Raw genomic sequence first — 22908 nt, 5'->3', positions numbered from 1 at the left:
CGATAAAAGTCTTGTGTCTCACTGCAGATTCGTTCAGACAAAATCACGACCTTTTGCATCACTGAGTTGAAAGATGACACTGATCTTACACAAACAGACGGGGGCAAAATGGGCTGAATTTACTACATCAAACACTTCACAAAAATACCATGTACCAACCACAGACACCTGTTTATGTTTTTTTTTAGTATAAATATTTTATTTCAAGATATAACAAACACTGAAATTTATTCAGAGATGCCATGGTACTGTGAGGAAAGAAGCATATCAGCAGGTGGTAGCAGATCTTAAAATGCTCCCTTTCTTGTACTTGCCAAATTCTCATGTCCATTTTCTCTTTCCAAGCTCTTAGTTGTTTTTCAAAGGACTAAAGTCCCCATTGGGTGGTTATCATTATTTACCTCCAATGCAGTGGATTGAGAAAGTGCTACAAAATGCACCTCGTCCATTGTGTTAGAGAGTGTGACACTTGCGTGTGGGGAGAGTATCGCCAAGCACAGAATGTAAAATGAATTCTGAACCTTTCTTGTGGGGGTTGAAAGTCCTTACACAGCCACGTAACGTTGTGGAGGTCATTGGCTAACTTTTTTTTTCACTATTAATGGTGAAAAATGTGGTAAAGCTGGTCCTGTGCAATGCCAAGATAGGTGCTCATAATGTTGGAAGTTTCAGTGTAAAGATTCCTGTGGTAAAAACACAGAATGAGAGCAGTTTTAGATTAAAATGAACATTTTTTAAATTCATGTTTATTATATAAATATCTTAATATCAAAATGTCTTACTTTGCCTTCTCCTCCAGCTTCAGGCCTTTGATCTGTTCCAGGTATTCACTGGCAGTGTTGACCGCACCTGCATAGTAGGACTTGACAGTATCTGTTATTTTTGTGATGGTCCCCTGCTCTTCCTCATCAACCTGCCTTGGCACACGGAAGCTTTCAGCACCTATGCAAAAACAGGCCACATTAGTTAGAGGGTTAAAGACACGAGAGGCAAAAAAGACAGAGAAGAAGAAAAGTCTTTCACCCTAATGTCTTCACTTAAAAAAAACAAAACTTGCATTTCCTGCTAAAGATGGTATGTCATTGCATTCAATAGCTTTTCTATATCCGAATATGTGATGTGAATTTCAGTTTTAACCACTATGAAAAACAACATATCATTTAGTCATTTGGTTTGTATCCATTTTCTTGAACTCATTATTACTCTGTAGAGATCTCACTTATGTTACAAACAGGTTAGAATTGAAAAGCTTACAGTTTTATTATCACTGATTCATAAAAACCTCCTGGCCTATTATACATTTTGTGTTGTTGGTTTTATTCTCTGAGAACAGACTTACTGAGTGCAAAAAGTGCAACAACCACGGTGATAACCAGCAGCTTATTCATGGTCCTTGGATCTGTGAGTGTAGAGGAAAAAAACATTTGAAGCTCCCTTCTTTCCATCCACTAGGGTGAGACATTGTCCAAGATTTACCCACTCATCCAGCAGATGTATTTGTTATATTAACTGTGCATATATGTTGTTTTAGTCCACTTCTAACATTAAAAAACAGAAGATCTCCCAAAAGGTTAGGTCATCTTTCGGCTTTTTCTCATATACAGTGAAACAGCATGCATCTATTTTAAAACTGCTCAGTGAATGAATCAAAAGTGTTGGTACTCACTCTATTCCTCTGCAGAAGTGACTGCGAAAAGAAAACAAAGTAAGAGGTAGTGCCGGCCCAGCCTGTTTATATAGGAGTGTAAAAGTGGTGACTTGTTGCTCTCAGAGCCAAAGTGCACTCTGTGGGAGATAAACCTGGACTGCTGTCAGCTGTACGTTTTTTTGGAGTTGTTCATCATTGTGTCTTGATAAAGCAGATATTGGGATAATGCAAATTCAAGGATAGTAAATAAAGCATGACAAGGTACTTGTAACAGTGGTAAGCACAGCTGTGGTCAGGAGTGACTTTAATAGTATAGACTAAAAACAGCATTGTAGAAGAATACTGACATGTAAATGTGGCCCAGTCAATTATTTTCCATTGATAAGGTCAGTATCAGCAGACTGTTACTCCTTGTGCTGTTCACAGTCTACATAAGGAGGCACTTTAGATTTGTATAACAAGACTCAGTCATTCATGACACACTGCAACTGTCCCAAGTCCTTTTAAAATGGCCCAAAGTCTAAAGTGTGCTGAACACGTCCCCCACACTGATTCTGGTTATGAAACAGTTAGGCCACATTAATGAATATATGATGTCGCATTGAAAACTCTTAAGAATATCTTTTTTTTTTAGAACAAAGAGAAACTCTGAAAACCTTCAGAAAAGGAGAAGTTTGGTCACAGTTGCATGTGGAAAACATTGAATTCCCTCCTTGATTCTGTTCAATTTGAAATGAAAATGCAAGTCTAAAGCTGGTGCTCTTTATTTCCTATTTTCCCTAATAATTATAACATAATTATAATATTCATTCTTGAGACAAAATCTGTCTTTTTAGCCTCGAGGCTGTGGTTATATATTAAAGTAAATATTGTGGCTCTGGGTAATAAGTGACAGTTTCTTGCTTGCCATGGGTGAACATTTGGTGAACAGAATTCAGAGTCCAGACAGTTTTGTCAACATCAATCACATGCTGTTGATTTGTTGCTTTTTTTTTTCAGCCAGAGTAAAAACGATTTTATGAGGAAACAATTTCAAATAAAATTCTGACCTACGAAAATATTGAATTTGTGAGATGTTTCGATCTCTTTTTGGAGCAGACAGAATTTGCCAGAATTCACAAGGAGACTGGTTTATCAACATTTCAGTTTGTGCTGGGAATAATTGTTAATGTGACAAAAAAACCTGTTTTATCTCTTTTATTTGTTGGAGTTAAGAGCTTTCCCCTGTGATGTCTGCATGTTGATGGAGGCCTAAGTAAACATTCAATCCAATCATGTGTTCCAGTCTCACATGTCATGTTGTGTGCGACCCCAAGAACTCAGGTCAGTTGAGTGCAGCTGTGGGCAGCAGTAGGGTTCAAACTGTTTGAGAATTTGCACTTTTGATTCAAACCAACTGAATAAACGCTGTGATGGCTCATCTCGGCATGGTTATCGCTGTAGCTGAAAATAACATTGCTGTATTGTTGCATTATAAATTCAATCAGTGATTTCTGCTGTCATGTTGTGAACGCAGGAAGAGTATTTGTTTGCTACTCATATGAGTAGAATAAGGCAGATATTCCACATGTTCTTGCAAAGTTCTAAACCTGTATCAATATTCAAATTATGGAAAGGTAATTAAAATAAAAATGTCTGAGGTTATTGTACAGTTTTTTCCCCAGCAATTTTAGGTTAATAATCCATTTATGTAAAGATACAAAAGACACATTAATAATGTGTTTTCAGTATTTCTGTCACTAAAAAAAGTTTTCATATGGGATTATACAAATTCACTGTTCAGGGGACAGAGTTTGACTTATTTCAGAGTATTAATGATATCATTAGCTTGCAGTATGTGTTTAAAGCACCACCTTTTCATCATATTTCCAGTTTTATCAAGGTGACAGCTCACTGCAAAAGCATTGTGGGTAAAAAATAAACCCAAGGTGTTTAATTAAGTTTTCTTTTCAAATTTATGTTGTAATAAATGATGTGTTTTCTTCATAATTAAAAGTATGAAATGTATGAAAAAAACTCTATCCATACTTTAAAAAATACATTAGAAGATTGTGAAATAACAGAATTATTAAAGCCTAGAACTTTTTCCTCATATCATAACAGGAGAGGATCATTTGTACAACAAAATTAAGCTGTATATATGAAGAAACATATTTCAGAGAGTTTTCACTTCATTTTATTGAACACACCCACATTACATACACAGTCACACACAAACTCTGGTTAGTGTTTCAAACATAAAATACTGTACATGCACAATTTGCATATGTGGTGTTGACATGTTTTTCATGGTTTTAACTCTGCATGATTGGACAAATATTTTGATTTAAAGGAGGCAAAGAATTGTATTTGTATTCTTCTTTGCTCCTCTCCGGTGTAGTTACTATGAACTATCATCTAACAAGGACTGCTGAGAGGCAGTTTGCTCCAGTTGGTCTTCTTTACTCAGCAGGCAGGACTTCGTCCAGGAACGATTTAGCATGGTCAATGCCCCTGCCCAGGGTGATGCCAATGTGGGGGCGCAGGTAGTGTTCATAGACACCCAGTGCTGCTGTGCGAGCCCTGTCCACTAAGGGACCTGCTTCCTGACGGATGGCACTGATGAAAAGAGGGAAAATGGATGATTTTAAAAGTATCCATGGTTGAAGAATTTACCAAACAAATCAGCAAAACCATAAAAACTGTGTGTATGTGTTTGTGCAGAAACTGTGAAATCTAAACATTAATTAAGTAGCATCTAATAGCAAATTATGTTTCAAGTTGACATGACATTAGCAGCTTAGAAAGGGTTTTTTTTTTTTTTGAGCCGCCTGTGAAACATTAAGCACATTACCAGGATAGTTATAGGTCAAAACTTACGTGGCAACTTTCATAAAGGTTTGGAACTCAGGCTTGCTCTGCAGATTTTCAGCAAATTCCCTGGCATCCTGTGCATGCTCATTGTCACGTATGCCCTCCAAAACAGGAGTGGCAGCAGCGTGCACCTTGTTGTAAAAGTTCATCAGTCTCTTCATGAATGTGGCTTTGTGGGTGTTATACAAGTCAACCATTTCTGGCGATGGTTCGACAACTGTACACAGGCTCATAGAGACTGGAAGGCAATAGAGTTGAGATTTTTAGAGAGAGATTTGAGAACCAGGAGTATTAAAAACAGTTGCAATTAAATTCAATAATTACTGATGTTTGCACATGTAAAAAAAAAAAAAAAGACAACAAAAATAAATATAAATTCTTGCACTGGGAAATTTCTCTATACAACTATTTAGGGGGTCAGTGCGTAAATGTTTTTTAAAAGCCAAAGAAAAACTGTCCCACATATCTTGGCACCTCACTCTGAGTATCAGATTTCCTTGGTCAGTATTTAAAGTTGAAATTTTTTCTGCTACGGCAGCCCACTGTATTATAAAATTAAGCACTTGTCTTGCATGTCAGCTACATATAAATACGTGTAGCAGTCATCCATGAAACAGTGTCCATTAAATCCCTGAATGCAATAAAAGCATGTTAGACTGGGCCAATCAAACATTATTAAAAACAGTCACATCAAACTCGATTTGCTCAAAAGCCTGACTGAATCTTAACTGTTACAGAACATTTAAGGTTTACAGGGTGACTTACCCTGCAGCACCAAGATCAGTGCAAAAATGTATTTTGCATTCATTTCTGAAAGACAAAAGAAAAAAAAGTGCATGAAATTCACATTTCAACTTATTGAATAGTTTTCATATTTTAACAGCTGAAGATCATGAACAAGGTGATGAAATTGTTAACATGTAAAGCTGCATTCCCAAATTTTTCATGAAAAGCTGTTTTAGTGAAATCTACTCTGTAGTTGCGGAAGAGAAGCTGCAAGGGCAGCTGCAGGAAGAAAAAAGGGATTACCTGCTGTTGCGTTGGATGCACAGATCCAAGAAGTGACAGTCTTCTCTCAAACCGAGTTGTCTGTAACTCAGAGCGCACATCTGGACAGGAAGATATAGGGGGGGACTGCAAACAAACGTCATCTGATGAGCAGACACACACATGCTTGCATGCACATGCACGCAAACACACACAGACATACACCTACACAAAGTCCAGTGTACATGACATTCCTTAAATACAGAATGTGGAAATATGGCTTAGTTGTTATGTAATCTTTCGGAAATGTACATTTATCCTTATCCATATGGCAGGATGCACTGTGGCACTGTGGAAGTTGTGTGTTTGCAGAATGTCATAGCAATTATATTTCATTTCATAGAAAAAACTAAAGCAGCTCGTGTGTCTGTATCTGTTATAACAAAAGATAACGTTAACTGTATTGGCTCTTGATAATCAGCACTTTTTTAACAGCAGATTTTATAATGTGTACTCAGATATTGGTGTCAAATGGTCAGCAGGTCAATCATCTAGAACCTGCCCCGACGCATTGTACTGAGCAATATCTGCTGGGAATTCTGTCCTCACCTTTCATCCTAATACCCTGCATGCAATGTGATCAGTTCTCTTTTCAATGGTGTTTTTAAAAAGTTTATCTTCTGTATCTGTTCATCTCACTGTTTCTTTCTTCTTTTTAAGCTTATTTTTCACATATCCACATACATTTAATGCTTGAGTTTTGGTAAAGGGAAGCGTTACCAAGTAGTGATTGAAAACTGTTTTACTTGTCAATTAATGCACCTGTGTGTGACTTGTAATAATAATAATGGATTGGATTTATATAGCGCTTTTCAAGGCACCCAAAGCGCTTTATAATGCCATTATTCATTCACGCTCACATTCATACACTGGTGGAGGCAAGCTACGGTTGTAGCTACAGCTGCCCTGGGGCAGACTGACAGAAGCGAGGCTGCCATATCGCGCCATCGGCCCCTCTGGCCAACACCAGTAGGTGGTAGGGTAAAGTGTCTTGCCCAAGGACACAACGACCAGGACAGAGAGGCCGGGGATCGAACCGGCGACCTTCCGGTTACAGGTGCCCTTTTCTACCTACCGCCCAGGATCCATTTTTCTGGAGTAAAGGTCAGCACGACAGATACAAAGTTAAGGCTTCAACTTTGTTTAAAAAAACAAAAAAACAAAAAAACCAAACATATCCAACAAGATATCCAAGATATTCCCTTATTCAAATGTAGATTATTGTTTTATTTGTTCCTCAACACAATTTGTTCCTCAATTGCTGATTATGTGTACCCACATAATCAGCAAGACAAGCTTTTCAGTTTTGATTAAAACCAAAATGTTGGTTAATTGGATTCAGTTGGTGTGCTCTTTGTTTAAGAAAAACAAACAAATACAAAACCTTTAAAACCTGCAGCAGAGGCAAACAGATGATGTTGTAAGGATATTTATTAACAACTCATTTGATTTTTTATGCATCGTACATTAGTACAAGCCTAATGATAAACATTAAAATATGATCACTTCAGCAGTGATGGGTAAGATTTGAAGCCATGACTTTTAGTAAGAATACTGATTTACTCTCAGCTTTTCGTTTGTCTTGAGTGAGTTAATCAACTTGAGTTGTGTTAAACGGTGTGTAGTGGTCGATGGTAGTCTGAATCTTCTCCCACACTGAGCTTTTGACACCAGAGGCCCATTCAACATAGCTGTCAGTCACCGGTTGAATGTGGTCTTCATAATAAGCAGCAGCAAAGCCTTGCGCTAGTTCCCCAATTGCCAGGACTTTATTTTTGGCTGCCCTGTGAGATAAAAGCAGCAAAGTACATGTAATACACAAGCAAATATGTTATTGTGCAAACTTTTTGCCACAGTGAAATCAAACTAAATATTCTAACAATTCTGATAATTGATTCTGCTAATTGACTGATCATTTACAAAGAGTTCTATGAATGAACTGTATGAACTGTATTCAGTCGTCAGCAGTTTTTTTTTTTTTTTTCTGACATACCTGACCCTCGCTGCCAGCTTCTGCAGTAGTCCTGGTGAGTCAGGTTCTTTTGCGGGCTCTATTTGGGCCAGAAGTGGCCCACATGCTGCAAAAAAAGATGCTTGTCAGTCAATTAGAACAAAACAAAAAGAGATCAGAAATGACTGAATCAATCCTGAAGATGTAGTTAGATATTTGTAAAGTCATACCTTGCATTAGTAAGAAAAGACTGAAAAGAAGTGCTTTTATATGGGGCTGTCATGGAGAAGTAAAAAAAACAGACATCATAACAGTTTATCATATTATTATCAATATAACAGAACTCTTTGTCAGCACAGTCCATATGCAATTCATGTTGGATGCCAAAACAACAAACTTCTCAGCAGATTATATCAAAACATACTGTTTCTTTTTCTTTAACAGCTATAAACAAAAGCACAGATTTCAAAATAAAATTTGTCAGTTTGTGCATTGTCATTAAAACTACCATGATCAAAAGAGTATATTTTACCATTTCCTCTGGCTCTGGTCAACAGGAGTTAAATGAACCAAATGTTATCTAGCCACTTTATTTGTATTTGGTAACCTTGGTAATGGAACATTGGTCCTGATCGGATGATCATTCCTCAGTTGTTTTTTTTCTTTGATTCACCGGCAGCAAATAAACAAGTCTTATTATGGTTTTATTTTCTCCCTAATTTGACTTTAAAATGTTTTGTTGTCTTAGGTAAGAAAACCACTCACACCTGCCAGGGATATTTTGAGTTAAGTTTTAGTTCTTGTTGGGGGTTTTTTTCCAAGCTTTATACCTTTTTGAAAGTTGGAACTTTTGCTTGGTTTCATCCATCTAACACAGATCTACCATTTGCAATGTGTTATAATTTCTTTTTCCTGTTGAATAACACTGTATTGCATTGTGAATGTTGGTAAAATCTTTTTTTTTTAATCAAATCCCAAACTCTTGGTATCTTTTTATGATCAACCTAAGCTGAGTTCAACAACTGAGCAAACATGCTTTGATTTAGATATCTCACCCCATTTTTGGCAGATGCTGATATGCGCTGTATTTACAGAGAAGTCAAAGTCTCTCTTCCAGCACCACAGATTTTAAGTGAAAATCAGGAGCAAAAGGTTCAGATAGATAAACATTTTCAGCTAAGCAAAACATTTCTGTGTCCAGAGTCCACCATAAAATCGATGTTGTCTTGTAGTACTCAGAGTCTTCTCTTGCAGATTGTTCCATATGGAAACAGCTCAACACTAATGTTCAGATTATGTTTCATAAGCGCACTGTACTCACAAACCTGGTCTTGCAGCTGTCTAAATACGCTGGATCAAGATTCCATTGCCCTTGTCATTAAATTGCTTTATGTTAAACATCTGGACAGCGCAAAGTAAACAATGTGCATGTGTGTCCCTGAAAAGGCTGCAACTTAGAAAAAAAGAACTTAGAAGAAAAACTATTACAATGCAGAAACTGCCAGTTTATAAGGTGCAGTAAGATCAAAGTGATGTATGCTTTGCAAAAGATCTCACCTTCAAGAACATTAAAGCTTTGCAGCTTTACCTGCGTGCCCATGTCTGCACCAGCAGCTGACCTCTGTCAGGCTGTTCTCTTCACAGAAACAGAAATCAATGAACTGGAACAACTGGTTGATTATTAACTCATCATAAACAGTGGTTTATCCCAGGTGTTGTGAAATGCACAAAGCCATGCTGGCACTTGACCTTTGGTACAAATTTCTGACACAAATTCATTAATATCTATTAGATGCTACTTGGTAGCCTTTGAAAAACTTAGATTTTTAATGGCCATTGGTAAATAAATAAACAATTCACTAAATTTACTTAGACATTCCACATATAGTAATGGTAGGTGATTAAAAAAGTTCATATAACAATATGCAGGCCTGAATTCTGGAAGTATTTCAAAGGTGGTTAACAGACTTTTTCTTGTTTTTAGAATGGCCAAAACTGGAATATGTAAATGTTATGACAGAGTTTTAGTTTCACAGAAAGCACAGTTATGTAGTTCTATAAAAAACAAAAATAATTTGAGCAGACACATTGAAATGATGTATCAAAACAATATTGGTTTTAGTCACTTGATACTCCAACCAGTTTTATTTTGTAACATAATTTTCATTTATGTGTTTATTTATTTTAATCAATTTGACAGTCTCTGGCACTTGTTTGAAACATGTGTTTTAGATCATTTATTTAATTTAAAATAAACAAAATGTGAGCAATAATCCATCCATCCATCCATTCACTCATCCATCCATTTTCTTCTGCTTTTCCGGAGCTGGGTTGCGGGGGCAGCAGCCCAAGCATAAAAAGCCCAGACCTCCCTCTTCCCAGCCACCTCCTCTAGCTTGTCCAGGGGAACACCAAGGACCAAGGTTCTCAGTTCCCACACCAGCCAAAAGATATAATCTCTCCAGCGTGTCCTGGGTCTGCTCCTGGACCTCCTCCCGGTGGGACATGCCCAGAACACCTCACCCAGGAGGTGCTCAGGAGGAATTCTTGTCAGATGCCTGAAACACCTCAACTGACTCCTTTTGATGTGGACGAGTAGCAGCTCTACTTAGAACCCGCTCCCGAATGGTTGAGATCCACACCCAATCTCTATGGGAGAAGCTTGTATGTCAATGTAATAAATCACAACACTGAAACCAATGTAATTTTTAAATCATATATACAAATTCCTATTTGATTTTTAATTGTTAATAAATTCAATAAACACAGTGTCAAAAAATACAATTTTCTTATTTCATGGTTCAGGCTTGTTATCTCTCTCTCTCTCTCTCTCTCTCTCTCCCTCTCTCTCTCTCTCTCTCTCTCTCTCTCTATCTATCTATCTATCTATCTATCTATCTATCTATCTTCTCTGATCTTCATCAAGACTTCATCTTTTGCATAAATAATTTCATCTGTTAAAATGAATCATACCTCTTAGGTTGTTATTGATTTTCCATGGTGTTTAAGTAATAAGTGAGAGTTTAAAAACTTCCAGTTAGGATCTAATGGTGTGCATAGCATATAGATGGCGTCCTGTAATAGGCAAGAAGCGTTTAATTCAGTGCTTAAATCCATTACAGAATTTCCTGCTTTCTTTTTTTTGTATGGATAAAAAGTGAAACTACCAATTCATTTTTTTAAATAAAACTTGAAAAAAAATCTTCAAAGATAATTATGTGTGTGGAGCAACATGATATCTGAAATATCAGCCTCCCATGGTCAGAGTGAGCATCTTGTTGTTGGAGGGCTAGCTGCAGGCTAGTGACAGGATCTTGTCATCTTTTCTACTTTCAATCAAAATATTTCTACTTGATATTTGTTAAGACGGCTAACTTTTAACTGGAAAAGCCTCTGTAGATGGAGGTGATAATCACAGAGAGGAACATTTACAAGGATTGCAAAGAAAGGAACACCTGAGACAGGATATGTTTAAGGCCAAGAGTGGCCTACCTGTGTATGCCATAAGAGGCAGCATCAGCATGGCAACTGCAAGGTACAGTTTTGGCTGTAAATCACTGAGAAAGAGTAAAAGAAACAGATTTTTATCTGATTTCGCCTTTTCTGATGATCAAAGTGCAAAGTAGTTAATGTTTATCTTTCTTTAATAAAAAAAAAAGCGCCTCTATATGTCAGCCCCAAGGTGGCTGGACAAGATGTCTCATATGTTAAATGCTTATTTTGATTTTTAAAATTATTAAAGTTTACTATATGAATAACTACAAAACAAACGAGCAAACAAACCAAAAGTTGATGTTTTCCTGAGAATAGTTCATGCTCTTCATCATTAACCTACAAGTCTCTGTGCCAGTATATAAAGTTTTAATAAAGTAATAAATAAAGATTCTTTTTCAGCTTGTAAAATAATTTTAATTTTTTTTTTAAATTCAGTTTTAGTAATAAAAATGAAAAACATACCTGTTTTCCATCTTAGAAATGCCTTTAAAAAATCTATGTGCATCTCACTTTATAAGCACGCTCAGTTTCAGGAGGGTGGCGCAAACACCATGCAACAAGGACAAGTGGTGACCTTGAGTCGTCTCTGCCCACTTTAGTGGCCAGCATTGATGTAGTTACAGTAGTGTGAAAAAAAGTGTTTGCACCCTTTCCGATTTGCTATTTCTTTCTATGTTTGTCACATTTAAATGTTTCAGATCATCAGACAAATTTAAATATTAGACAAAGAATGCAAAATGCCGTTTCCAAATAAAGGTTTTTATGATTAAGGGGAATAGGAACTCAGGAAGGAGACAGACACTTTTTCATGCCTCTGTACATGAAGAGGTGCTGATTACGATAGAGACGTGTTCAATTTCATTATTCAACAACATTGTGTGCTGAAAAATAACTCTAGTTTACAGTCATTAACCACTACTGTATAGGATAATGTTTAATTATCATTTAGCGATAGTCACAAGGATGTCAAAAAAATTCAGTCCAATTCAATTTTATTTATAAAATGACAAATCACAACAATAGGCTGTAGACATTTTATTTTGTAAGGTGAAGACTACAATAATAAAGAGAAAACCCCAACAGAAATAAGATCTTAAATCCATTTTTCTAATAGTTTTAGGATTTTATTTGTGTGGTTATTCATGAAGTCATTACTAGTTAATATTAGAGGACTTAACTAGTGGCTTTATTGATCATTAGCTCAACAGAGCTATGACTTTTTGTCAGCCTGACAACAAAAAACCCAGAGGTTGTCCTTATTGTCTTCAGTCAGCTTTACAGGGTTTTTTTTTCTATAGGGCAACAAACTCTTTTTTCCAGGGTAAATGAGGATCTTCTACATTAATGAGACAGAATTTCATCTTCACCTTTTGGGTTCTCATTTAAGGCGTGTTTATACCAGGAGAGACAAGAATTTCTGATTTGAGGTTTTGTTTTTCAGAGGAGTATCCAGAGTTTCCAGGGTCATATGCAGCGAGGATGTAACTGTATTAATAAAATAATCAGTGTCTTTGGGAGTAGAGTTTAAGTACCTGGTCTGACTTGTGTTGGCACATGGCAACAGTGGAGGAATTAAATCTATGAGCTCAGTTACAGCACTCTCTGAAAGACATTAATTGTAATGAAATGTATTCTAATGTATGCTTTGATCAAAAAAGAAAGAAAGATGTATCACATTTAAATTGTATATTGAGTATATTCAGATATGTACTTCCTAAAGGATAAGTTCATGATGTAAAAGAACATAGTTCAGTAGTGATATGATTATTAACAATTGACTTGAGCTATTTGGGAGCTCTTTTAAACCTGGAGGGGTGGCCAGCATTTCAAACTATGTAAAAAGAAAAATGTTTTATTGCATTTTAATAATTAATGACTAGACTGCACTGAATACTAAATAGAAATTTGTCTATGTAAACATTATGTAAATATTTAAGATCAGACTGTCTCTGAAAATACTTTTTTCAGTTGTTCTTTTTGTTTGTTTGCTTGCATTTTGCAACTTCTGTTGTTTATTGATTCAGGAATTTAGAGGTTTGACTTACAAACATTTGCAATTGTATAAATATTATTATCCTTTCCTTAAAAGTCTCATTGTATCACACACATATTTAATAATAGGGTATAGTTCTGTATCACCTTTTATTTTTATGCATCAGCAACAGTAAAATTTTAATGGAAAAAAACAGGTATTGAAACATTGTGCTGAATTATGTAATCGCCATTACCTAGATGTTAGATGATACTTTTAAATTAACTGAGTGCTTAATACAGTGCTGAGCAGTTTATCTAATAGACGTGAATGTTTTTGTTTTTTGTTTTGCTAAAATTATACTTTTTGTCTTGGTTCGCTATTTTCACGTCCTACCTTTTTCAGACTTTTACTCCTTCTTTTCTGTCTTAGACGAACCTCCCCTCATTTAAAAGAGGAGTAAGTGGGAAAAACTTTATGTGGTCCATTTTGGCAGTTAGTTGCAATGACAAAATGAGAATGAACTACAGTAATCCCTGTTACAACTGTGACCTGAGTTAGAGCCAGGAAGTCTAAGTCAAAGACCTCATTGCTCAACATTTTGTTTTCACAGCAAGCAGTCTGATGCAAAAGGCCAATGTCCATTTGTTGCTGATGATGTGGCCTATAAGATGATACTGCTATCATTCCACAGTACAATCAAGAACATTTTAATCAATGAATACTCCAATACACACACACACACACACACACACACACATATATATATATACATATATATACATCTGTCTGTCTCTCTCTCTCTCTCTCTCTCTCTCTCTCTCTATATATATATATATATATATATATATATATATATATATAGATAGATAGATAGATAGATAGATAGATAGATAGATAGATAGATAGATAGATAGATAGATAGATAGATAATTTTTTGTATAAATTAATTACAAATGTCATATTTTCTTTCTTTCTTTCTTTCTTTGCATGGCTACAAATTGAGGATCACCAACAATTTATGTTTTAAAATATTTGTAATTTCTTTATTGCACTTTTCAAAAAAGAAAAACATTAAAGATTACAGTCTTTACAGGTAACATAATTATTTAGTCTGTGTAGAGCAACGTGATATGTGAAATATCGGCCACCCATGAGCAGAGTGAGCATCTTAGGCTGGTTGCTGGCTAGCGACAGGTTCCTGTCTGCTTTTCTACTGCCTCATTTCCCCCAATTTGTCTTTCATCTTCTGAAAGGCATCTGTGAACCAGTTCCTGGGCAAAATAAACACGAGTTAGATGGCATACAATACTGTGTGCGCCTATATGAATAAATCTGCTTATTTCCTGTAGGTGAGAGTACCTGGTGCTGGTTCCAAATTCGCTGTTGTGTAGATCTTGGAAGGCAGTCTTAGTTTTTTCAGCGAGGGACTGGCCAATTTCAGTCAATTTCTGACCAAACCTGTCAAACCTTTCCTGAATGCTGGTATCATCTTGGGCCTCTGTAGATGGAAGCATATTCAATGAGAGGAAAATTTCAATCATGTGAAATAAGAACAGCATGGCTGGAACAGGATATGTTCAAGGCCAACAGTCGCCTACCTGTGTATGCCACAAAAGCCAGCATCAGCACGGCAACTGCAAGGTACAGTCTCATTTTGGCTGTAAATGACTGAGAAAATAAAAGAGAAAGATTTTTCTCTTTTTTCTCACAGTTGCTGGTGATCACTAATGAAAGTGGAAAACAGTTAACGTTAATCTTTCTTTAAAAATTGCTCCTCTGCATGTCAGCACCAAAGTGACTGGACAGCTCCTTTTGCTGTTATTTCTCTACTTTGAGTTTACAAAATTTACCATTTTACCGATAAAACACATTTGGTCATGATATTTATATTAAAGAAAAGAAAAGAAAAGAAAACACTCAAACAAAACAAAACAAAACAAAACAAAACAAAACAAAACAAAACAAAACAAAACAAAACACCTATAACAAAACAAAAAACAAAGGTTTTGAATTATTTCATGTTCTTCCTCTATTAAAGCGCAAGTCTCTGCACCAGGCTTGAATTTTTAATAAACTTTCAAAAGATTCTTTTTTAGTCCTATAAAATAAAACATATACAAATATGAATTAAAAAAGTTAAAATACATACCTCTTTTCCGTCTCAGAAGAGAAAAAAAAATCAAGTGCCTTTAAAAGCCTATGTGCGTCCTGCTTTATAAGCACTTGGTTTTAGGAGAGTGACGCAAACACCAGACAACACGTACAAGTGGTGACCTTGAGTCGTCTCTTCCCCCTTTATTGACCAGCACATGAGTTACATGAAGAGATGTTGATTGTGATAGAGACGTGCTCAAATTCATTATGCAGCAAGATGGTGTGATATCCACCGCGGTGATAAAAGAGAGAGAGCGAGAAAGAGAGAGAGAGACTCTAGATTACAGTCATGAAGTGTAATATAATGTGTAATTATTATTACAAGCAGTAGAAAAAAGCATAAGAGACACTGAAAAGCACAAAGGCAATACGTGTATATATACTTTTTTTAAAATAAATAAATAAATCAAATCACAAGATTATGAAGATATGTGGTTTCATGGAAGCAACATCAGCTCAATAGATAAGGTGCGATATGACGTAGAAGAACATAGTTCAATAGTGATATAATCATCACCAACTGACCATATGGAACCACCTTTGGACCTGAAGCTCTGGCCAAATTTTAAATTGTATGAAAAAACTTTGCCTTTAATACTTTTTAATGTAGAGTGACTAGACTGCAATGAATACTGGTTAAATCCGCCTGCTTATGATACATGGTGCACATTTTTAACACTAAACTTTTTTTTTCCCAACCCTAGTCCTACTGTATAATGTCATAATAGCTCAACCCTAATGGACATTAACACTTATGTACCATGACAACTTTTGTTGTCTATTTGGTTTTAGAAAGTCCCAAGCAGCTTTTGTGTTCAGATAAAGTTCTTCTTTTCATATCCGTCTTATACAAACCTCCCCTTGCTTATAAGAGGAGTGAGTGGACAAAACTATACATGCTCCAATTTGTCAGTTTGCACCGGAAAAACAGTACAGTTGAATGAACTACAATAATCCCCATTATGAGCCGAGTTAGAGCCAGGAAGTCTGCATCTACCAATTCAAAGACCTCATTGCTTAACATTTTGTTTTCACAGCAAGCAGTCTGATGCAAAAGGCCAATGTCCATTTGTTGCTGATGACTTGGCCTATAAGGTGTTACTGCTATGATGAATGGCCTAATTGACTTAAATGAGACTTAACATGCCTCAGCATCTCCATCTCTTTTGTAATGGAGTGGCTGGTGGGCTTATTTATGAGCTTGAGCTTGCGTGCACAGAAACTCCTCTTGAATAATTGTAGGAGGCATAGGGCGTGAAAGTGCATGTCTTGTGTGCTCACAATTTGGAATAACAAGCTTACAGGAGGGCTGTTTTTGTGTTTGGCCAAGGCCCCTGTGGTGACTGATGCTGTGTGCCAGCTCTGAAGAGGGTGAAAAGGATGGTGAGAAGAGTGGGGGTTTTAAAAGGAGGTAAAATCTCTGCAGGGATGTTTTGGGGGTTACTAGCAGTCATGGGCTAGATAGCACCTGCTAAATAGCTGCGGTTTTTTTCCCCTCCTTCTTCTTCTTTTCCTTTAACTCTTAGCACTTAGAGTGCAGACACCCTATAGTACAGCAGACAGAGCAGAATTGCTGAGGTAGCAGGATGCTTGTGGTTTTCCTGTTTTTACCATCCATGACTGATCCTTTAACACAGTTGAGTGTGTACTGTAGGAGTTTCACTTGTCTGTTTCCAAATAAACCCTGGTTCCTGAAAGAAGTGATTTCACCGAGGATAAACACGTAGTCATATCATTAGTCACTCTTCAGTTTACATGCAATGCCCTTTAGCACTGATAGAAAGGGTAAACATGTTTTGAAGAGAAAAGAAACTGATTAAATCTAGTCAATTCAGGAAAAAAAAATAGATATAACTTTCTGTATCAGAGAGAAGTGATGATTATTTTGAAAAAGAAAGAAAGATGTAAAGTAGAAAGTTAGGGAAAGTAAGTAGAGTGTTAGCAAAGCTTTTCCATTAGAGTCCAACATTTGGTGTGGCAGGAACATGGACAAATCTTACACTTCTCATCAAGAGTCATTTTTATTGTGTTTCACTATTCTTGTATTGCTTTTAATTTCAGGTTGCATGCACAATAATTTGTATTTTTTTTCTAATAAAGTGACATTTCTAAAGTCATTTTGTGTCTCGACTGCAGAAACTTAATCCTCAAAATGTGTGCTCTCGAAGCACCGTTTATGTTTCTTTATGTGGCACGTATAGTTTACTTATTCTCCCAATAAAGAAAACACAGCTGTATCTTTGTGTTCCCTGGATTCAAGTGGAGAAGAAAAGATGAACAGGGGACAAATGGTGTCCCCTACTGGCCTCAGGCTCAAACTTCAAAGAGAAAATCATGCTGTGCTTAAACAGCCATTTTTACCCTTTTTCATTTAAAGGACAATTTTCAGCATATGACAGCTGACGCCACCTTTTTTCCTGTGAATGGTGCCTTTGAACTGAAGTTTAAAAAACATAATTTTGTTGTTTAAATCCTCTTCCACTACTAAAACCGCTTGTTGAAAAAAGTTTTGGGCAAAATACGGGGAAAGGTGGGAAAAATAAGCAGTTTTCTATATATGTCAAAGTCTCTTATTCTATATTGGTGGTGGTTTACTTATAAAATAAATTTTAGGCAAGATAACCATCACCACAAGGGTAATTTAATCTGTGGCACAGAATGTTCCCAAATGCCTGCTGGGATCAAGAGAAAGGAATCTCAAGGGAGATTTTAACAAGTTTGGACTAGAAAAGGGTAAACTGGGGGATGTAAGGGGGTGGCTGAACAAGGAAGGCAAACCAAAAAATACTGATGCTTAGGGTGGAGTAGAGGTACAGAGAGGGAGCCTGGCTTTAATTTGAAATGTTCTTGTTATTGCAATTGCTATGGAAGATGTAGGTGGGGGGATTTGCAACTGAAGCCCATCCCTTTTGACAAGTCACCTGTCAATCACAAAGTGGACAAGTAGAGACATAAAAGTCATCATGCTTTATGTGTTCCACCAATGAGCAATTTAGATTAGTCAAGTAACCTAATAAGCATGTTTTTGCACTGTGGGAGGAAACTGAAACACCCAGAGGAAACTTAACCACAAGGAAAAGCAACACAGTAAGACCCAGCTGGTCTTTGAACCCAGAACCTTTTTAACATGAGGCAACAGTGCTAACCCCTGCTTTATATAAGCCATTATATAAATACCCACATGGTCTTATGTAACCACTGCCAAATCTAACAATGTGACAGCAGCACAGGGGCGCTATGTTTTTTAAATGGCTTGATAATCTTACTAGTGAAAGCCATCAAGACTGCTATTCTTTTATAGATGATTTTATACTTTATAATGCCATAGCACTGTTATGCAAAATAATCCAGTTTCCAGACATTAATTGCATCTCGTCTACATTATAAAGCAGTAATGTAATTATGTAAAATAGTCAGCAACAGCATCAGCTGTCTCCACTCATCAGGTGTAACTGAACCCAAAGTTAAATAATAGATTGCTCATTAATGTTTGATAAGAAAAACAAACAGTGAAAGGAAATGTTTTTTCTAGGTTCTTTATTTTCTCAGCACTGTTCAGCACACTGCAGTTAAAGAAAGTGCACTTACAGAGAGCAGCATGGTGGGCATACAACATGTGAACCACACTTGTGAAGTACAGACAGGTGTTACATTTTACTCACTGATTATTTGCATCAAGTAATTTTACAATCCATTTCTCTGTGAAGTGCAACACAGAAACAACAATAAACAGGACTCCTTTTTGTTGGTTCGGTATCACTTCTAGAAGAAACTAGATAGCACTCATCGTTGTTCACTGCATTTATTGAAATGAAAGACAATGTTGTTATGTGCATCGGAGGATAACGGGATGAAATCTCAAGCTCAAGCTGAAACTCTGCGGTAATAACCAAACAAAATGTAGAAATTGAATACAAAACTTGTGGGAATAGACTGATATAACAGTTAATTCAAAGTAGAAAAGCAAAGGATATTACAAATAATTGTCGTCTTTTTGCATAAGAAAGGTTGTTATTGACTATGGTGCTTGTGTTCACTGATCAAGGGAGTCAATGAGAAAATAAGGAAGGGTGACTGTGCAGAAGGAAGAACACACCTGCTGACTGTTCTGCACCTTATCCTCCCTTGTCTCTCTATTCAACCCCCATATCCTGAACACTAGAACACTTAGTGTAAAGATCATCAGCAACTTTCCCCTTTTCTCATTTTACCTGGGTGTAAAGAAATCAGCAGTGTAGCCATTCCACCAACCATCTACCACTTTCAGAGTCTCTCTTTAGGCAGTGGTTGACTCCTTGATCTTGTCTACAATCTCCTCAAACTGCTCACGGATCTTGGTGGCATAGGGGGAGAACAATTCTGTCATCTCTTCAATCTTCCCCTGAACTGAGGTGCGCAGTTCCTCTGCAGTGGCCTCCAGCTGGGTCCTGATGCCCTCAGCCTGGGTCTCCAGCTGCTGACCCAGGCCCTCAGCCTGAGTCTGCAACATAGCGGTGATATCACTCAGCTTCTTATTGGTGTTGTCATTGGCCTGCTGGACATAGGGCTCAACATGCTCCTTCACTGTATCCAGGTTCTGGGAGGCACGGGACTGGATCTCACCCATGTAGGTGGCCACAGTGCTAAAATAAGAAAGGAACGGTTGGATTAAAGTTTATATTCCTAAAGGCAAGAGAGAATTCTAAAAGTTTCTGCCCAACTTACTTGCGAATCTCCTCAATGTCCTTATTGAGGCGCTTCTGCAGCTTATGGATGAAGGTGTTGATGCGGCTTTCGAGATCACCAGTGTTATGGTCCACTATGGCCTGAAGCTCACTGTGATACTCAGTGCCGCGCTCTTTGGCATCCAGCATGTCCTTCTGCAGTCTGTTGATCAGAAGCTGAACGTCTTGAGACAGCTGGGCAGTGGAGGTCTCAGTGTAGGGAACCAGCTTGGTCTGAATGTTATTTTTGTATGTTTCAAGCTCTGCCATGGTGTCAGTGATCAGAGTGCTAGAAGCAGAAGAACAAGAAACATTAATCAATGCAAGATCAGTGCAAGAAAAAACAAAGGAAAGTAGTGATTAATTGATCAACTTCACTCACTCTAACTCCCTGCTGAGCTGAGAGGCCTTGAGGTTCTCCACAACTCCATCAGCATTTTGGCCCAGCTTGGCAATGTACTCCCAGAAGCGATCCACACTTTCCTCCCATGGATTTTTAGTGGCTTCAGCCTGGCGAACAGCACGGGCATTGCAGCCTATAATGGGCACACATAGAAAGCATGGATAAATAAAGTAACTCAGATATAATAAAGTGTGACTGATAAATACTAAACCAGCAAGTAAGTCCACCTACCAGTGATGACTGCCAGAGCAAGGATCAGGGCTACAGCCTTCATGGTTGTTAGAGAGTCAGATACACCTATGAAAAGCATAAGGAAAGCTCAGAAAATCAGCAATAAAATAACATTTACATTTGCATCTTCCACACTATTTACTGTATTTTTATAAACTACGACATAAACTGGAAATTAAAAAAATATACACCTCGAGTTTCAGGTTTAACACATATGTGCAAAATAAACACAGCCAATAACTACAGTGAAACTTCATAATTTCTAAGACTTGGCATCAAAAAAAGAAGACAGCATGCTTCTCCGTTCTTTCTATCGTCTTTCACTCACCTGTGAGGTTGAGATTCCTCCGTGCTCTTTAGTTGGTGACTGGGGGTTTTTATAGCCCTGGGAGGCTGTCTCTGCGCGTGTTGCGCAGAGAGCGATCGCGCGGGCACGCTCACGCGATGGTGATGATGATGTTGATTTGTCTGCAGATAATCATGTTTTCTTCTGCGTAACGTGCCACCGAAACCTAAACGGTGTGTTTTGTTGAAGGGGGGATTGAGCAATCTGGTTGTCACGAGAATAAACGGGGTAAAAGTTCCCCGTTCAACGCAACGACAAATATTCGTCACAGTATTCCGTTTTCACGTTTTATACTTAAATTTATTAGCAAACACAGGATCTATAAAAATAAAAACTTTAGGGTAAAAGTTTCTCCGTCAGAGATTTAATGCCATTATTGGCGTATAGATTATTAGTGCAAAATGAAATGCAAATAAATCCATAATGTATCAAAAAGAGCTTATGTAACCTGCTCATACGTTTTTAATTGTTTTGAACAGTTGCCAAAATAATTGAACATTTTGTGAGCATGCAGAAACGCAAGTTTTAGATAGTGTCATTGCTGTTTATTTCACAAATCAAATTCGCAAATTTTTGTCATCTTTTTATTGCAGTATTGCTAATTGGCAAATAGTTTCCCCCCTCTAGTGCTCATTGTAGGTTTGTTACAGATGCTTGAATAACTTAGCAGGCTGTTCACAACTTTGCATGTTTTCTCTGATGTTATCACCATGTGCTCCCTGAATACAAATCCTCATGTTTCGGCTCCAGGATGTAAAGCAGCCTTTCACATATGCATTTCAATCTAAATACACAGACAGTATTGACACCTCACCTTTTCGCCCCATATAGACATGCTACCCCCAAACACATGGCACATTTGCATGACAATCCTGCTCTCACATTCAAATGAATATAGTATGAGTGATTTTACTGTTTGCATATCATATGCACCTCCTTGTATTTTCCACTTTCTAGGTTCTAATTTTTTTTTCAGTGCAGACACATAAAATAAAACAAATATCCAGTAAGTGCCAGAAGGCGTTACCCCAACACGATGAGCATGTTCAGACTCGAGGACACATTAGGTAGCCCTCAACATGCCTGCTGTACAAAAGAAGGATTACAGATAATAAATCCAATGAACAAAGTGAGCATATTGAACAAAAGATCTAAATTATACAGATGTGACAGAGGATTAATAAAAAAATATGGGTTTTATGTTGAAGGTTTTCACAACCAATCGTATTCTGAAAATTTCCAGGATTTTGAAACTGGTGTAAGTCAGAGGAAGTTTGGTGTAGAAAGAAGTTACTTACCCCTGCTTGTTAAACACCAAATATTTGTTTAGTAGCAGGACAGAACAGTCATGGGACATTGTGCATATTTTTCCTGCATTAACATTACTTTAAAAGCTTTAAAGGTTTGTTGTTGCATTGACTGTGAATTATTATTGTTACATCTGATAAAATTCAAATATTTTTGCCTAACAAGTTGCAGTCTGAGTTCACTCTTGCCCACGTATAATGACATTTGCCCTTTGGGCCTTGTCTTTTTTGTTGTCAGCCCACTTGTTTTTTCTCTTTTGTAATTAGCGGCTCAATCTTACACAGGGCCAAAGTTCAAATGGGTTTGGTCAGGTAATTAACATGTTTACGTGACAACATTACAATATGATAACCCAAAGAGGTCAGTCTGTACAGAGGTATTTGAAAAATCCTTTGTTCTCCTTAAAAAGGGGAGAACAATGAGAGGAAAGAAATCATGAAACTGGGATTTTTTTTTTTTTTTTTTTGTTAAACTCAGTATGTTTAGGTACAGCTGTGTTAAAATAAAGACCCTTTGATACTTATTCCAAGACAAAAAGGGGTATAGTGTATGTCACTGCAGGAGTCACAAGCTAAAATACTGTATTTTCAACTACAGTTCATTTGTTCAAACACAAAGCAATTACAATTATTCATTTAATCCCACCATTCTACCAAAAACATTGTCATGCAACACTCTCCATGTTGTCATGCAACATTTGGGATCTTATTTCCATGAGGAACATGTTCAACAGTTTGTATGCAACAGTCTCCAACATTAGCTACTAAGACTTATTTACATCTTGGTGATTACAA

General features: G+C 37.0%; 4 protein-coding genes across 4 annotated transcripts; all 4 read right to left on the bottom strand.

Annotated features, from left to right (window-relative positions):
• Positions 1 to 330: 330 nt before the first annotated feature.
• Positions 331 to 1782, bottom strand: apoc2 (apolipoprotein C-II). Its single transcript, XM_003450495.5, has 4 exons — positions 1667 to 1782; positions 1340 to 1399; positions 783 to 942; positions 331 to 683 (listed from the first exon to the last, which is right to left on the bottom strand). Exons 2-4 carry the CDS (start codon positions 1386 to 1388, stop codon positions 599 to 601), a joined length of 294 nt encoding a protein of 97 aa, XP_003450543.1. The 5' UTR covers positions 1389 to 1399; positions 1667 to 1782; the 3' UTR covers positions 331 to 598.
• Positions 1783 to 3801: 2019 nt separating this feature from the next.
• Positions 3802 to 5669, bottom strand: apoa2 (apolipoprotein A-II). The gene is made up of 4 exons (XM_003450494.4): positions 5531 to 5669; positions 5267 to 5311; positions 4508 to 4739; positions 3802 to 4246 (listed from the first exon to the last, which is right to left on the bottom strand). Exons 2-4 carry the CDS (start codon positions 5307 to 5309, stop codon positions 4090 to 4092), a joined length of 432 nt encoding a protein of 143 aa, XP_003450542.1. The 5' UTR covers positions 5310 to 5311; positions 5531 to 5669; the 3' UTR covers positions 3802 to 4089.
• Positions 5670 to 13984: 8315 nt separating this feature from the next.
• apoc1 (apolipoprotein C-I) lies at positions 13985 to 15239 on the bottom strand. The gene is made up of 4 exons (XM_003450493.4): positions 15119 to 15239; positions 14568 to 14637; positions 14329 to 14467; positions 13985 to 14240 (listed from the first exon to the last, which is right to left on the bottom strand). Exons 2-4 carry the CDS (start codon positions 14620 to 14622, stop codon positions 14180 to 14182), a joined length of 255 nt encoding a protein of 84 aa, XP_003450541.1. The 5' UTR covers positions 14623 to 14637; positions 15119 to 15239; the 3' UTR covers positions 13985 to 14179.
• Positions 15240 to 18645: 3406 nt separating this feature from the next.
• Positions 18646 to 20903, bottom strand: apoeb (apolipoprotein Eb). Its single transcript, XM_005455259.3, has 5 exons — positions 20789 to 20903; positions 20461 to 20526; positions 20209 to 20362; positions 19828 to 20115; positions 18646 to 19745 (listed from the first exon to the last, which is right to left on the bottom strand). The coding sequence occupies exons 2-5, from the start codon at positions 20501 to 20503 to the stop codon at positions 19400 to 19402; spliced, it is 831 nt and encodes a 276-aa protein (XP_005455316.1). The 5' UTR covers positions 20504 to 20526; positions 20789 to 20903; the 3' UTR covers positions 18646 to 19399.
• Between the last annotated feature and the right edge of the window lie 2005 nt (positions 20904 to 22908).

This window comes from Oreochromis niloticus, linkage group LG11 (assembly GCF_001858045.2).
Source record: "Oreochromis niloticus isolate F11D_XX linkage group LG11, O_niloticus_UMD_NMBU, whole genome shotgun sequence".
NCBI lineage: Eukaryota > Metazoa > Chordata > Actinopteri > Cichliformes > Cichlidae > Oreochromis > Oreochromis niloticus.
Note: the sequence above shows the minus strand (reverse complement) of the source record. Positions and strands in the feature narration are given on the sequence as shown.